Source organism: Erythrolamprus reginae, chromosome 6, assembly GCF_031021105.1.
Source record: "Erythrolamprus reginae isolate rEryReg1 chromosome 6, rEryReg1.hap1, whole genome shotgun sequence".
Lineage (NCBI taxonomy): Eukaryota > Metazoa > Chordata > Lepidosauria > Squamata > Dipsadidae > Erythrolamprus > Erythrolamprus reginae.
The window spans coordinates 67,965,409-67,978,506 of record NC_091955.1 but is presented as its reverse complement, the minus strand read 5'-3'; the positions used below and the strand labels follow the sequence as shown (position 1 = coordinate 67,978,506).

General features: G+C 41.5%; 1 protein-coding gene across 2 annotated transcripts in view; it reads right to left on the bottom strand.

Moving 5' to 3' along the window:
* The window catches only part of CARD10 (caspase recruitment domain family member 10), a 73,634-nt gene that overhangs the window by 35,580 nt on the left and 24,956 nt on the right, over positions 1-13,098 (bottom strand). For both annotated transcript variants that reach the window (XM_070756167.1, XM_070756168.1), the window contains exons 8-12: positions 10,746-10,901; positions 9,418-9,543; positions 7,210-7,407; positions 4,669-4,806; positions 751-866 (exon numbers count right to left, since the gene is read on the bottom strand). In XM_070756167.1, the coding sequence (XP_070612268.1) occupies positions 751-866; positions 4,669-4,806; positions 7,210-7,407; positions 9,418-9,543; positions 10,746-10,901 (734 nt within the window). The remainder of the gene's footprint in view (positions 1-750; positions 867-4,668; positions 4,807-7,209; positions 7,408-9,417; positions 9,544-10,745; positions 10,902-13,098) is intronic.

Genomic DNA, 13,098 nt, shown 5'->3' with positions numbered 1-13,098 from the left:
AGCACAAATCTAATATTAAAAACAATTATAAAAACTCATTATCAAACAGTCATACCATCCAATTAAACCATACATAAAATGAAACAGCTGAAGGTCAGTTATGTCCCCCAAGCATGGCAGCATAGGTGGGTTTTCAATAATTTGCGAAAGGCAAGGAGGGTGGGGGCAGTCATGATCTCCAGGGGGAGTTGATTCCAGAGGGCCGGGGCCGCCACAGAGAAGGCTCTTCTCCTGGGGCTCGCCAGACAACATTCTTTTGTTCATGACTTCATTCCCATCATTCCATTTCCAGAAGATGTTTTATTTCTCATACAGAAAACTGATTGGTGGAGAGAACCTCGAGAAAGAGGATACATTGGATGGTTCAAATTCTCCACTGTAAGATTATCTCATCAGTTTCTACCAAACATTTGACAATCTGAATTAAACTAAGTCAGAGAGAATTAAACCAGAATTCACGGTAACACTGCAACACATGTCTGAGGTAATATATTCCTCTGCCAGTCATATATTAATGCATTGTTTCTCAACCTAGACTAATTAAAGATGTGCGGACTTTGACTCATATAATTTCCCCAGCCAGTTCTGGGGATTGAAGTCCACACACACCTTAAAGTTGCAAATGTTGAGGGGAAAAATGCATTAATGGTGAAGTATGTTCCATAGCAGGAAATATTCTTCTGAACCGAAAGTCCAAGGTTTAGGAAGGTAACCGAGAGAAACTTCTTTACAGCCTATTCTAATTGCTACCTCTTGAAAGGCATTGGTCCATCTTCACGCTGCCGTCGAAGTATAGAACCTGCACATGGCGGGAAGGGAAAGATGGAGAGCCGGTTTATTTCTTTCTCTCTGTCGGGAGTCACTTCCTAAGAAAAGCAGAAAACATATGTTGAATTTAGACAAGTTCTTATCTCTGCATCCCACATTTCCTTATCTCCATTATTATTTAGTTAGGCTTGATATCATTCCTTGTGATTAATTTTAATCATAATTAAACCACAAAAGGCATACACATATACAGTGGAACCCCGACATAAGAGCTGCTCTACTTAAGAGCAACTCGAGATAAGAGCTGGGAGGGGAGAGATATTTTTGTTCTACTTACAAGCCCAAATTCGAGATACAAGCGCCAAGGAGCTGTCTCCTGAAGCCAAACGCTAACTTCCGCGTTCGGCTTCAGGAGACAGCTGCGAAGCGGCGCGTGTGTTTTAAAAGGTTGCAGCCGGCCTGGGGGGCTCGGGGGGGTGCTTGCAGCTTTCTTTCTTGCTCTTTTTCTTTCTCTCTTTTACCTTCCCTTCCTCTATTTCTTCTTTTCTTTCTCCTTCCCACCTTCTTCCCTCCCTCCCTCCCTTCACTCATTCCTCTCTTACTCTCCCCTTTCATAAGTTTCCTTGCTTCCTTCCTCTGTTCCTGTCCCTTCCCCCTTTCTTTCTTTCTTTCTTTCTTTCTTTCTTTCTTTCTTTCTTGCTCTTTTTCTTTCTCTCTTTTACCTTCCCTTCCTCTATTTCTTCTTTTCTTTCTCCTTCCCACCTTCTTCCCTCCCTCCCTCCCTTCACTCATTCCTCTCTTACTCTCCCCTTTCATAAGTTTCCTTGCTTCCTTCCTCTGTTCCTGTCCCTTCCCTCTTTCCTTCCTTCCTTCCCACCCTCCGTCCATTCATTCACCCATTCCTCTCTTGATCGCTTAAAGCCGGTCCCTGGTGCAAAAAGGGTTGGGGACCTCTGTCCTACAGGATTGGGTGGCAGAGAAGTTGAACATATGTAAATTTAAAAGTTTAAGAAAGTTTACAAGTTAAGTGAAAGAAACTTCATTATTCATTTATATGTACATGTACATTTCTTCATTAAAAACATGTCTTTCTGCATAATTTAGACTAACTTTGTGAGTTTTTTGAGGGCTGGAACCAATTAAAATTATTTACATTAATTCCTATGGGGAAAAGTCGTTCGAGATAAGAGCTGCTCGACTTAAGAGCCCAGGTCCGGAACAAATTAAACTCGTATCTCGAGGTACCTGAAGACAAAGCCTTTTTCTGAGGAGGCTGCATCCTGTCACCGAAGTTATCATCTAACTGAGGCACTGAGGTACCATTGACAGACGTGAGGTGATATATTTTTATTTAATTATTTCTAACCCATCTTTATATTTTTACAAATATCTCAAAGTGGAGAAAATGTCCAGCATACCTTCTTCCTCTTACTTTCCCCACAACAACTCTATGAGGTGAGTTGGGCTGAGAGGAAGTGATTGACCCAATGTCACCCAGGTAGCTTTCATGACTAAGAAAGAACTAGAATTCAGTCTTGTGCCTCAGTGCCATGTGCCTTCAGTTTCTAGCCTTGTGCCTCAAACACTATCTTGATTCACTAACTTGATAACCTCTCAAGGAGGTTAGGAGTAACATTTTCCAGAATTCTGAATGGTCATAATGGGTGGAAATCCAATGGACTATAAACCCAACAATTTGACAGTCGGAATCAATGATAGCAAACCTTTTTTCTCTTGGGTGCCGAAAGAGCATGTTCGCTTGCTATCATGCATGCGTGAGTGCCCACACCCATAACTCAATACTGGGGAGGACGAAAACAGCTTCCCCCACCCCCAGAGGCTTCTGGAGGCCGGAAATGGCCTGTTTCCCAACTTCTGGTGGTGCCCTCTAGGCTCGTGTTTCACTCTCCCAATGCTCCAAAGGTTTCCCTGCAGCCGGGGGAGGGTAAAAACTCCTTCCCCAATCCCCCAGAGGCTCTCTGGAAGCCAAAAATGCCCTCCAGGAGCCTCTGTGTGAGCCAAAAATCAGATGGCTGGCACACACATGCACATTGGAGCTGAGATTGGCAAAGGCTTGTGTGCCAGCAGATATGGCTCCGTGCCATCACTGCTCTAAATAATGTCAAATTGGTGAAGGTTAGCCTAAATACCAGAACTTTAATCCGAAGCTAAAATTTATGACAGAATACAAAGGGAAGATTCAAGTTCTATTTAGACCTGTATATCATTTTGTTGTCACTAGCAACTTCATAGAAGATTAAAAACATCCCAACCAAAAGCCATACCGAGAAGAAGGAGACAACTGCAGGAAGTATCATCACCTAACCCCCAAAACATTATTATTTATTTATTTATTGGATTTGTATGCCGCCCCTCTCTGGAGACTATCCACTGTTGACCTCTCCCGATTCCTAAGAGGTCAGTAAAGGGCGTGCATATGCCTACCAGTGTGTCTTCCATTCTCTGTCTTAATATTTATCACTCTTACTAGTATCGTGTATATAAACATTGTTATATCTTTGTATATCACCAATACGTACTTGACAAAACAAACAAACAAGCAAACAAATAAGCAAATGAAAGCCAACTATGAAGAGATTATAGGCTATAGCTGACAGATTTTTCTTTAAAAAGCAAACAGGTATGGAAAACCAAGGATGGTTTTGAGGCTGACTCCAATCTTCTACAAATGAATTGAATTATAGTGATCCCTCGAGTTTCGCGATCTCGATCTTCGCGAAACGCTATATCGCGATTTTTAAAAAAATATTAATTTAAAAAAAAACCACTTCCGCGTTTGGCTTCAGGACTCAGCTGGGAAGCGGCGCGGCTGTTTTAAAGGGTTGCAGCCGGCCTGGGGGGCTTCCCAGCACCCCCCCGAACCCCCAACCTGGGTCTTCCCGGCCGCCCACGCAAAGGGGAAACCCCGGCTCCTCACTAATGCCCGCCGCTCGCCCGCCCGCCAGCAAGAGGGGGAAGACCCAGGGAAGGTTCCTTCGGCCGCCCAGCAGCTGATCTGCTCGATGGCGCAGCAGCAGCAAGGAGCCGAATCGGGGTTTCCCCTTTGCGTGGGCGGCGGGGAACGCAAACTCCACCATCTACGCATGCGCGGTCATAGAAAAAAAGGGCGCACATGCGCAGATGGTGTTTTTATTTCCGCAACCCTACATCGCGAAAAATCGATTATCGCGAGGGGTCTTGGAACGGAACCCTCGCGATAATAGAGGGATCACTGTATAAAGTCTGCATGTATCCCAGCACATATGGAAGTCTGCATGTATCCCAGCACAGATAGAGAAGGGCACCACAAATACAGTATATTGACATGCCACAGATTTCGTTAAAAAGTTGGATTGTCATTTGTAATTTTATATTTCCTGGTTTAAAAACCATGAAACCCTACTCATCTAAACCTGCCTACTCAAAAATTAGATGCTAATGTCTCCTAAAGAAGTTCCCACAGATATGCTGGGATTGAAATCCCCAATTTAAAACCCTCTAGATGTTTTGGGATTCTAACTTTCAAGATTCTCAATACAACCTGATGATAGTTAGTTGTAGGAACTTGACTTTGCCCTTACTAAGTATACTGTCAGTTTCAGACATCAGGTTTTGCCATCTAACCAGAAAACAGCAAGGATTTCCAAAAACATATACAATTATCTTATACCAAAAGCATCAATTGTCTTTCTTCATTAATAGTGGATAGCTCGAGATAGCTCCACATTTTGCTGAACTTCGACTTTCAGCATCTCTTACTATCAGACAGCTTTTGAAAATTATATCTCAGTAAGTCAGGACTGACTACTCTCTGTCATCTAATTCTTTGTATTTAACCAAGGTCTTTCAGCATTTAAGAATGTGCCTTTTTAGTTCATGGCTCCTGCAATCTTTTCTTACCACATCTGGCTCTACAGAGTCTCTTGGAAACACAATGTCCAGGATGTCTGGTGAATCTACAATCCCATCCTCCGGGGGCAAAGGCTTCTCTATTATGCTCCAACTGCTGCTGTAGAGTGAATGAGAAGAGGAACATATCTTGGGGGCCAGGAGGAGAGAAAAATAGAGAATGAATGCAAGATACTTCAATACAGTAACTCATCCCTTAAGATTCATTCCTACACAGACACACACTGGGCCTTAATTTCCAGACAATAATTCTTTGTAAATGTACTTCATTTACTGCATTTACAGTGTTCCCTCACTTTTCGTGGGGGATTCATTCCAAGACTGCCCACGAAAGTCGAATTTCCGCAAAGTAGAGATACGGAAGTAAATACACTATTTTTGGCTATGAACAGTATCACAAGCCTTCCCTTAACACTTTAAACCCCTAAATTACAATTTCCCATTCCCTTAGCAACCATTTAGATTATTACTCACCATGTTTATTTATTAAAGTTTATTAAAAAATATTTATTAAAGGCGGACAAAAGTTTGGCAATGACATATGATATCATTGGGTGGGAAAAACAGTTGTATAGAGGAAAGACACACAAAGCATTTTTTAATTAATATTTTTGAAAAACCATGATATAGACTTTTCGCGAAGTTTGAACCCGCGAAAATTGAGGGAACACTGTATTCTATGGAGGTTAAAAAGATCATTCCTTTTCTGATTTTTAGAGTCATCCAGACTGAATTATTTTAGAGGGAAATTTCACCTTTGCAGTACACCAGAATTTGTTTGATTTTTTTTAATATCAGGCTAGAATCTTTTGAATGCCATGGGATTTGTTTTTGTTTCATTTTGATAAAATATCAAAAGCTTGAAGAAGAATTTGGAACAGTTTAAATCCTACAGACTTTAATATAATTTAAAATTGGAATATTTATTTATTTACTCAATTTTTATGCCGCCCTTCTCCTTAGACCCAGGGAGGCTTACAACATGTTAGCAATAGCACTTTTAACAGAGCCAGCATATTGCCTCCACAATCCGGATCCTCGTTTTACCCACCTCAGAAGGATGGAAGGCTGAGTCAACCTTGAGCTGGTGATAAGATTTGAACCGCTGACCTGCAGATCTAACAGTCAGCTTTAGTGGCCTGCAGTACTGCACTCTACCTGCTGTGCCACCCCAGCTATATCTAGCTGTCCTTTTTGCTGTCTCAATGGACAGAGGGTAGGGCTACTTTTTACATGTGCTTCTTGTGTTCTGATTTGTCACTTGCAATTATCTAGAAGATGAGGGCATGAAGGATAGTTTATATCGCCATTCACATGTGCCTTTTTCCTCTCTAGCAAGCTTAACTGAATTCCTGTAGAAGGAATGGCAGAACCTGGGTGGCAGAGTGAAAGGGGGAATCAGCCTAAAATATTTATGTAGCCATAAGAGAATTAAGTCCAATCTCTCCCCACCTTGAGTGCTGTTGACTCTCATCTAATTCTAAACATTGTAGTTGAGAAGATTCCTGTCCATAGGCTTTTAGCAATAAATATGTTAAGTGAACTATGTAGTCCCGTCTTTCGTGCCTGACAATTCCCTTAAATTCTAATCTCCCTTGTTGTGCTTGGCTCTGGCCCAGCTCCTGCCCCAGGGAATGGGGAGGTGGATGCAGGGGAAAATTCAACATGTCACAGGCCTGTGTTATTGCTGACAGAATCAGTTCAGAGTTTAGTTTCCTCGGACAAAGAAGAAGGTGGGAGTGACTCGGCAGAGGAGGGCTTGGCACACAGCCAAGGCAGTCACTCTTCCTTATCTTCCGTTGATTCAGATGATGACATTTTGGACCCACGCAAGTGCAGAATTATGCGTAGAAGAGACCAAATAAGAACATATTACAGGAAATAAGGGAGACCACCTGTGTTTGGGTGGGGCTCCAGTAATTAGGGCTGCTGCTATAAATAGCAGCATGTGGGTTTGGCCGTTGTGGAAGAATATCTGAACGGAGTTCGTCAGGAATCTTGTGTTGCTGGACTTTGTTGCTTTTTCACACCTTTGAAACCAAAGCAGAGCACCATGTGCTTGTGTCTCCCTTCATTGGAAGAAGAAGGGGTGTGAAGTTTCTTCACAGCTGCTAGCTAAGTACTTAATGACTGCTTAAGGGAAATTGTACAGACTACCCAGTTGTTTTGGGAAGAGTGCTCTTTGCAATACAAAAAGAGTGCTTTGTTTATTTTGAATTTTGAGATAAAGTACATTGTTTTGAATTTTCAAACATGTGTATGTCTGAAATTTGTACCCTTGAATTTTCGGGAGGCTCCTACCAGAAAGCCCGGCAGAACACCTTCCCAACAAGACATTGGCCTTCTTGTCTTTCTTTCAATGGGTCCTTAGTGCTCCCTAAGCTTTTTCTCTTGCAGACATTTCACTGGGTGACAATGAATGACTAGGCAACATCAACAGTGCCACTCTCAGAGAACAGCTAAGACCTCTCATTTCAATCCTGAGTTACAAATATTCTCCTCCGTTGCCTTTCTCTTTTCCTCCAAACATACCTTCTTGGCAAGTGCCCTATTACACAAGCACCGTTGCAACTGTCCCTCTAGGGCGATGATCTTGCCTTCAGTCTGTGTGAGTTTGCTCAGCAAGTCATCCCTCTCTTCCTCCAAGGTCCGAACACGTTTACGATATTGGTCTTTCTCAATGAGGCTCTGGGAATACTGGAGCTGAATGTCATCTCGGCTCTGAATGGCCTAAAGGAAACAGTGAACTGATGGGTGAGATTATAGGCAGAATTGCGCATAACATTATGCTCTTCTTTTCTCTAAATCACGTTTTAAATAAGTTATATCCAATTTTGCACATTGCTGCATAATTTCTGCTGTTTGAGCATCCATAATCAAAAAGATAAAATGCCACGGTTTATTAAAGTTCTTTTCAGCTCCTTTCTGGTATTCACCCGGCCGTTCTAAACAAAGAACTTCCTGATTGAAAGTAAAATTACAGAAAGATAGCTCTTTGAAATATAGAGAAATGAGAATACATTGACATATAATTCAATCACTATACGATTACTTGCAGAGCAATAGCAATGGAACAGAGCACATTCAATAAAAATAACCCAAATAACCGAGAAGTGGTGTAAATAAACCATCCTGACAGACTTCTAGAGATTTCCATTTGATCTACCTAGATCTGAGATCACAAGTATCTATGAAGAATCACACTGAGAAAGAGGATGAATTGGAAATAAGCACCATTCTTCCATCTTATTATCCCCAGATGGTTTCTGTATTTTTCTATTACAGTGTTCCCTTGATTTTCACGGGGGATGTGTTCTGAGACCACCTGTGAAAGTCAAATTTCCGCAAAGTAGAGATGCGGAAGTAAATACACCATTGTTGGCTATGGACAGTATCACAAGCCTTCCCTTAAGACTTTAAACCCCTAAATTACCATTTCCCATTCCTTTAACAACCATTTACTCACCATTATTACTGGTACTCACCATTGAACAAGACACTTAGTGATCCTGATATTTATAAACATAATGATTTATTAACAATTACAGTGGAACCCCGACATACGAGCTGCTCTACTTACGAGCAACTCGAGATAAGAGCTGGGAGGGGAGAGATATTTTTGTTCTACTTACAAGCCCAAATTCGGGATACAAGCGCCAAGGAGCTGTCTCCTGAAGCCGAACGCTAACTTCCGCGTTCGGCTTCAGGAGACAGCTGCGAAGCGGCGCGCGTGTTTTAAAAGGTTGCAGCCGGCCTGGGGGGCTCGGGGGTGCTTGCAGCCAGCCTGGGGGGCTTGCCAGCACCCCCCCCGAGCCCCCCAGGCCGGCTGCAACCTTTTAAAACACACGCGCGGCTTCGCAGCTGTCTCCTGAAGCTGAACGCGGAAGTTAGCTCTTTTTCTTTCTCTCTTTTACCTTCCCTTCCTCTATTTCTTCTTTTCTTTCTCCTTCCCACCTTCTTCCCTCCCTCCCTCCCTTCACTCATTCCTCTCTTACTCTTCCCTTTCATAAGTTTCCTTGCTTCCTTCCTCTGTTCCTGTCCCTTCCCTCTTTCCTTCCTTCCTTCCCACCCTCCGTCCATTCATTTATCCCATTCCTCTCTTGATCGCTTAAAGCCGGTCCCTGGTGCAAAAAGGGTTGGGGACCTCTGTCCTACAGGATTGGGTGGCAGAGAAGTTGAACATATGTAAATTTAAAAGTTTAAGAAAGTTTACAAGTTAAGTGAAAGAAACTTCATTATTCATTTATATGTACATGTACATTTCTTCATTAAAAACTTGTCTTTCTGCATAATTTAGACTAACTTTGTGAGTTTTTTGAGGGCTGGAACCAATTAAAATTATTTACATTAATTCCTATGGGGAAAAGTCATTCGAGATAAGAGCTGCTCGACTTAAGAGCCCAGGTCAGGAACGAATTAAACTCATATCTCGAGGTACCACTGTATTATTATTTGTTATTTATTTGCAAAAATTATTAGTTTGGCAATGATGTATGATGTCATCAGGCGGGAAAAACTGTGGTATAGGAAAAAACCTGCGAAGTATTTTTTTTAATTAATATTTTTTGAAAAACCGTGGTATAGGCTATTCGCGAAGTTCGAACCCGCGAAAATCGAGGGAACACTGTACTTTGAGTAGCATGAAATGGGGTAGCAAGAAAGTTGTTAACACATGGCTTAATCTTAACTGTATATGATAATTATAAACCAAGGAAATATTTCAGAGGAGAAGCAATTTACCTGATCTCTTTCCTTCTCAATCTCCTCCAGTTGACCCAGCACGGTGTTCATTCTCTGCTTATACAGATCACAGTTTGTCTGCAGAGTATGGAATTTCAATTGTAAATCCTCCATTTCTTGCAGATACTGAGAAAGAAATTCCAGAGATGAATTATTTCCCAAGTAAATGGTCAGGTCTTAAACAAAGGCAGTTGGGGATTTGCAATCTCTTTTTAAATTCCAGGGTTCAGAAAGAAGAAAGTGTATATCATCTGTTTTGCGTCACTTACACCTCATTTTCAATTATCATGCATATAGCTTAGGACAAAAGGACTAAATTTAGAATTTCTGGACTAGAAAGCATGTACCTGAAGTTTAAAAGACATTGGAAACTGGGATAGGGGAGACTTTTCCTGCCGAGGTCCAAATTGCCTTAACCTCTATGAAGGTGTTCATTCTAACATTAGTGAGATCCAGAAATGAATAGTACAGTGATACCTTGTCTTACAAACTTAATTGGTTCCGGGACGAGGTTCTTAAGGTGAAAAGTTTGTAAGACGAAACAATGTTTCCCATAGGAATAAATGGAAAAGCGATTAATGGGTGCAAGCCCAAAATTCACCCCTTTTGCCAGCCGAAGCGCCCGTTTTTGTGCTGCTGGGATTCCCCTGAGGCTTCCCTCCATAGGAAACCCCACCTCCGGACTTCTGTGTTTTTGCAATGCTGCAGGGGAATCACAGCAGGGGAATCCCAGTATCGCAAAAATGAGCGCTTTGCTGACAACGGAAGTCCGGAGGTGAGGTTTCCCAGCGAAGGGAGCATCAGTGAAATCACAGCATCGCAAAAACACCGAAGTCCTCGAAACCCCACCTCCAGACCTCTGTGTTTTTGAGATGCTGTGATTTCACTGGAAGTCTGGAGGTGGGGCATCCCAGCGGTGGTGGTGGGTTTGTAAGGTGAAAATAGTTTGTAAGAAGAGGCAAAAAAAATCTTAAACTCCGGGTTGGTATCCCGAAAAGTTTGTATGACGAGGAGTTTGTAAGACGAGGTATCACTGTATTAGAATCTTATTTTCCTTTTTATATACCCATTTGCAGGGGTGGAAGTGAGATAGCATTATCATCTTCCATTGTCTGTTCCAATTTGCAAACAAATACTCCCATAGATTTTTTTTCAAAAGGGTAGAACAAAGTAAGGACTATCAGTGACTAGAGTCCAAAAATATCTTGACTGCCTTTAGCCCATGGCACAGACATTCCCTGCTCACTAATGTCTGGAACAAGGATTTCATGGCAGTTCCAATGTATCGCCAAGCTTAAATGTCTGCGGTTAGTGTTACAGCATCTTACCTTATCTCTCAGCTGTTCAGCACACTGCAACTCGTTTTGTAAGGAGTTGAGCTTCTGGCACAGTTCCTGTCGGTCTGCTTGTGCTTCTTTCCAATCATGTTCCAGAATGTCTAGAAGAACCCTCTCAGAGCCCGGAGCCTGGTCTTCCCTGGCTTTCTAAGCAGTAAAAAAGCAAAGTCACCCATCTGCTAGGACAGTGATGGTGAACCTATGGCACAGGTGCCACAGGTGGCACATGGAACCATATCCGCTGGCACATGAGCCGTTACCCTAGCTCAGCTCCAATGTGCATGTGCATGCCGGACAGCTGATTTCGGTGCACCTGGAGACTTTGGGAGGGCATTTTTGGCTTCCAGAGAGTCTCTGGGGGGATTGGGGAGGGCATTTTCGCCTCTGGAGCCTGGTGAGAGCAAAAAATGGGCCGACTGGACCCACTAGAATTTGGGAAGTGGGCTGTTTTTGCCATCCCCAGGTATTGAATTATAGGTATGGGCACTCGTTCATGAGCTATAGCACGCACACATGCACTTTCGGCACCCGAGGAAAAAAAAGGTTCGACATCACTGTGCTAGGACATAATGATTTCAGGATAATTAATGCCTTCTGGGGGGGGGGAAGAGAAATCAGCAGATTTGTCTAGGGAATATTTTAAAATATTTCCATCAGGAGCTCCAGAGTAGAGAGTTCTCTATCTATTCCACTCTTTGTTTATTTGACAACCTCCAGATGTGTTCAAGGCCCTTCATGCTCAGTTAACCCTAGAAGCCCCCCCCCCTTTTAAAGAAAGGCTAATCAATTAAATATCTATATATCTTCAAAAGTGAAAGGTACATTTGTGAAACAAACTTTCATACCAGTGCTGTGCCATTTTTAATTCCATGGCTACTTTTTAAATAATTCTGAATCTTCTAGTCTAGCAGGAATCCTGAAAACTGCCAATTAGCAAGCCTGGCCCTTTAGTTTCTAAGCAAAGAATGACTGTTGAATCTCTTTAAGACTATAAGATTGATGCAGTTTAACAGCCTTTTCATTTCCAGCAAGAGCAGCCTGGGGTATTCTTCTGCCTGAGATACAGCAATGAGTGGTTGCAAAATCAAGATGCATTGATTCTAAGGTCAATCAAGTTACTGCCTTCTAAAACAGAAAACCACACAAGCAGATCTCTCTCTTCCTTGTCAGTAGAGAAATATATTTCACAATTATATACTGGCTTCCTTTTGAAGCCCAAGATGCTTGTCTCAGGATCTGTAACTGTAATGACAGCCTTGATGGTGCTTCCATAGGCTGACTCTGCCTGCATCAAACCAGTAAGCCACAGTAGCTGTCGAAGCCAATAATACACAGGCAGAGCTCTAGTTTTGATTATATTTAGATGAATGATAGGAGGGGATCTAAGCAGTGAAAAATACTTACGCTAAAGAGACAAGCTGTGCCAGATTGAAACCGTATAGCCAAAGCATCATAGCTAAGTAATGTTTTATGGATGATTATGAACATGGGCAGATGGGCTCACGTCTTCCAAGATAAGAACCTTACAATTTCATGCTTTCTGGGATGAGTTCTTAAACTACTCTAGATTAAAAACTACAGAGCATAATGGAAATGGCAATATTTTGCCGAGTATGTAATAAATTTATATAACTGATTGTATCCATATGCTGCTTCCTCACAAATACTTCTCTTTAAAACTATATGGTTACTTGAACTAGAGGGCCATGAATTAAGATTTGGATGGCACGGCTATTTATGGTATGATAAAAGTAAAGTTAATGTGGATTTTAATAATCATTTTGTTAGACATGCCATACTAAGAGTTTGGAATAAATCTAAAATGAGGCTCTCTACAAAGCTACCCCTTTGGGTGTCACCAAAGGAAGCCTTCTTTAAAAAAGAAATTTGTTGACTTAAGGTAAAATTTTATCTTTTAACTCTGGTGACCCAATACTAAAGATGAAGGAAGAACTTTATTCAGAAGGTTCTGTTGACCATTAGTTTACCTATCAACAACTGAAAGAAAGGTTTAAACTGGATAAAAATGTTACGGATTTGACTTTTTAAAAAATGAATTGCAAATTTCATTACATGGTAACAACGAACATATTATTGATAAGATCTATAAAATGATATTTAAATCAAATTTGGAAAATGAGCATGTAACACATTGTATGATTCAGTGAGCAAGGAACTTTGGATATAATGTGATGCTTGAACAATAGGAATGTGTGTGGACGAAGGGTTTAAAATATATACTAAATTATAATCTAAAATAAAATTTCTATAAAATGATGTATCATTGGTGTTTAACATCAGATAGGTTATCTAAGATAAGTTATCTAAGATATCTAAGAAAGGT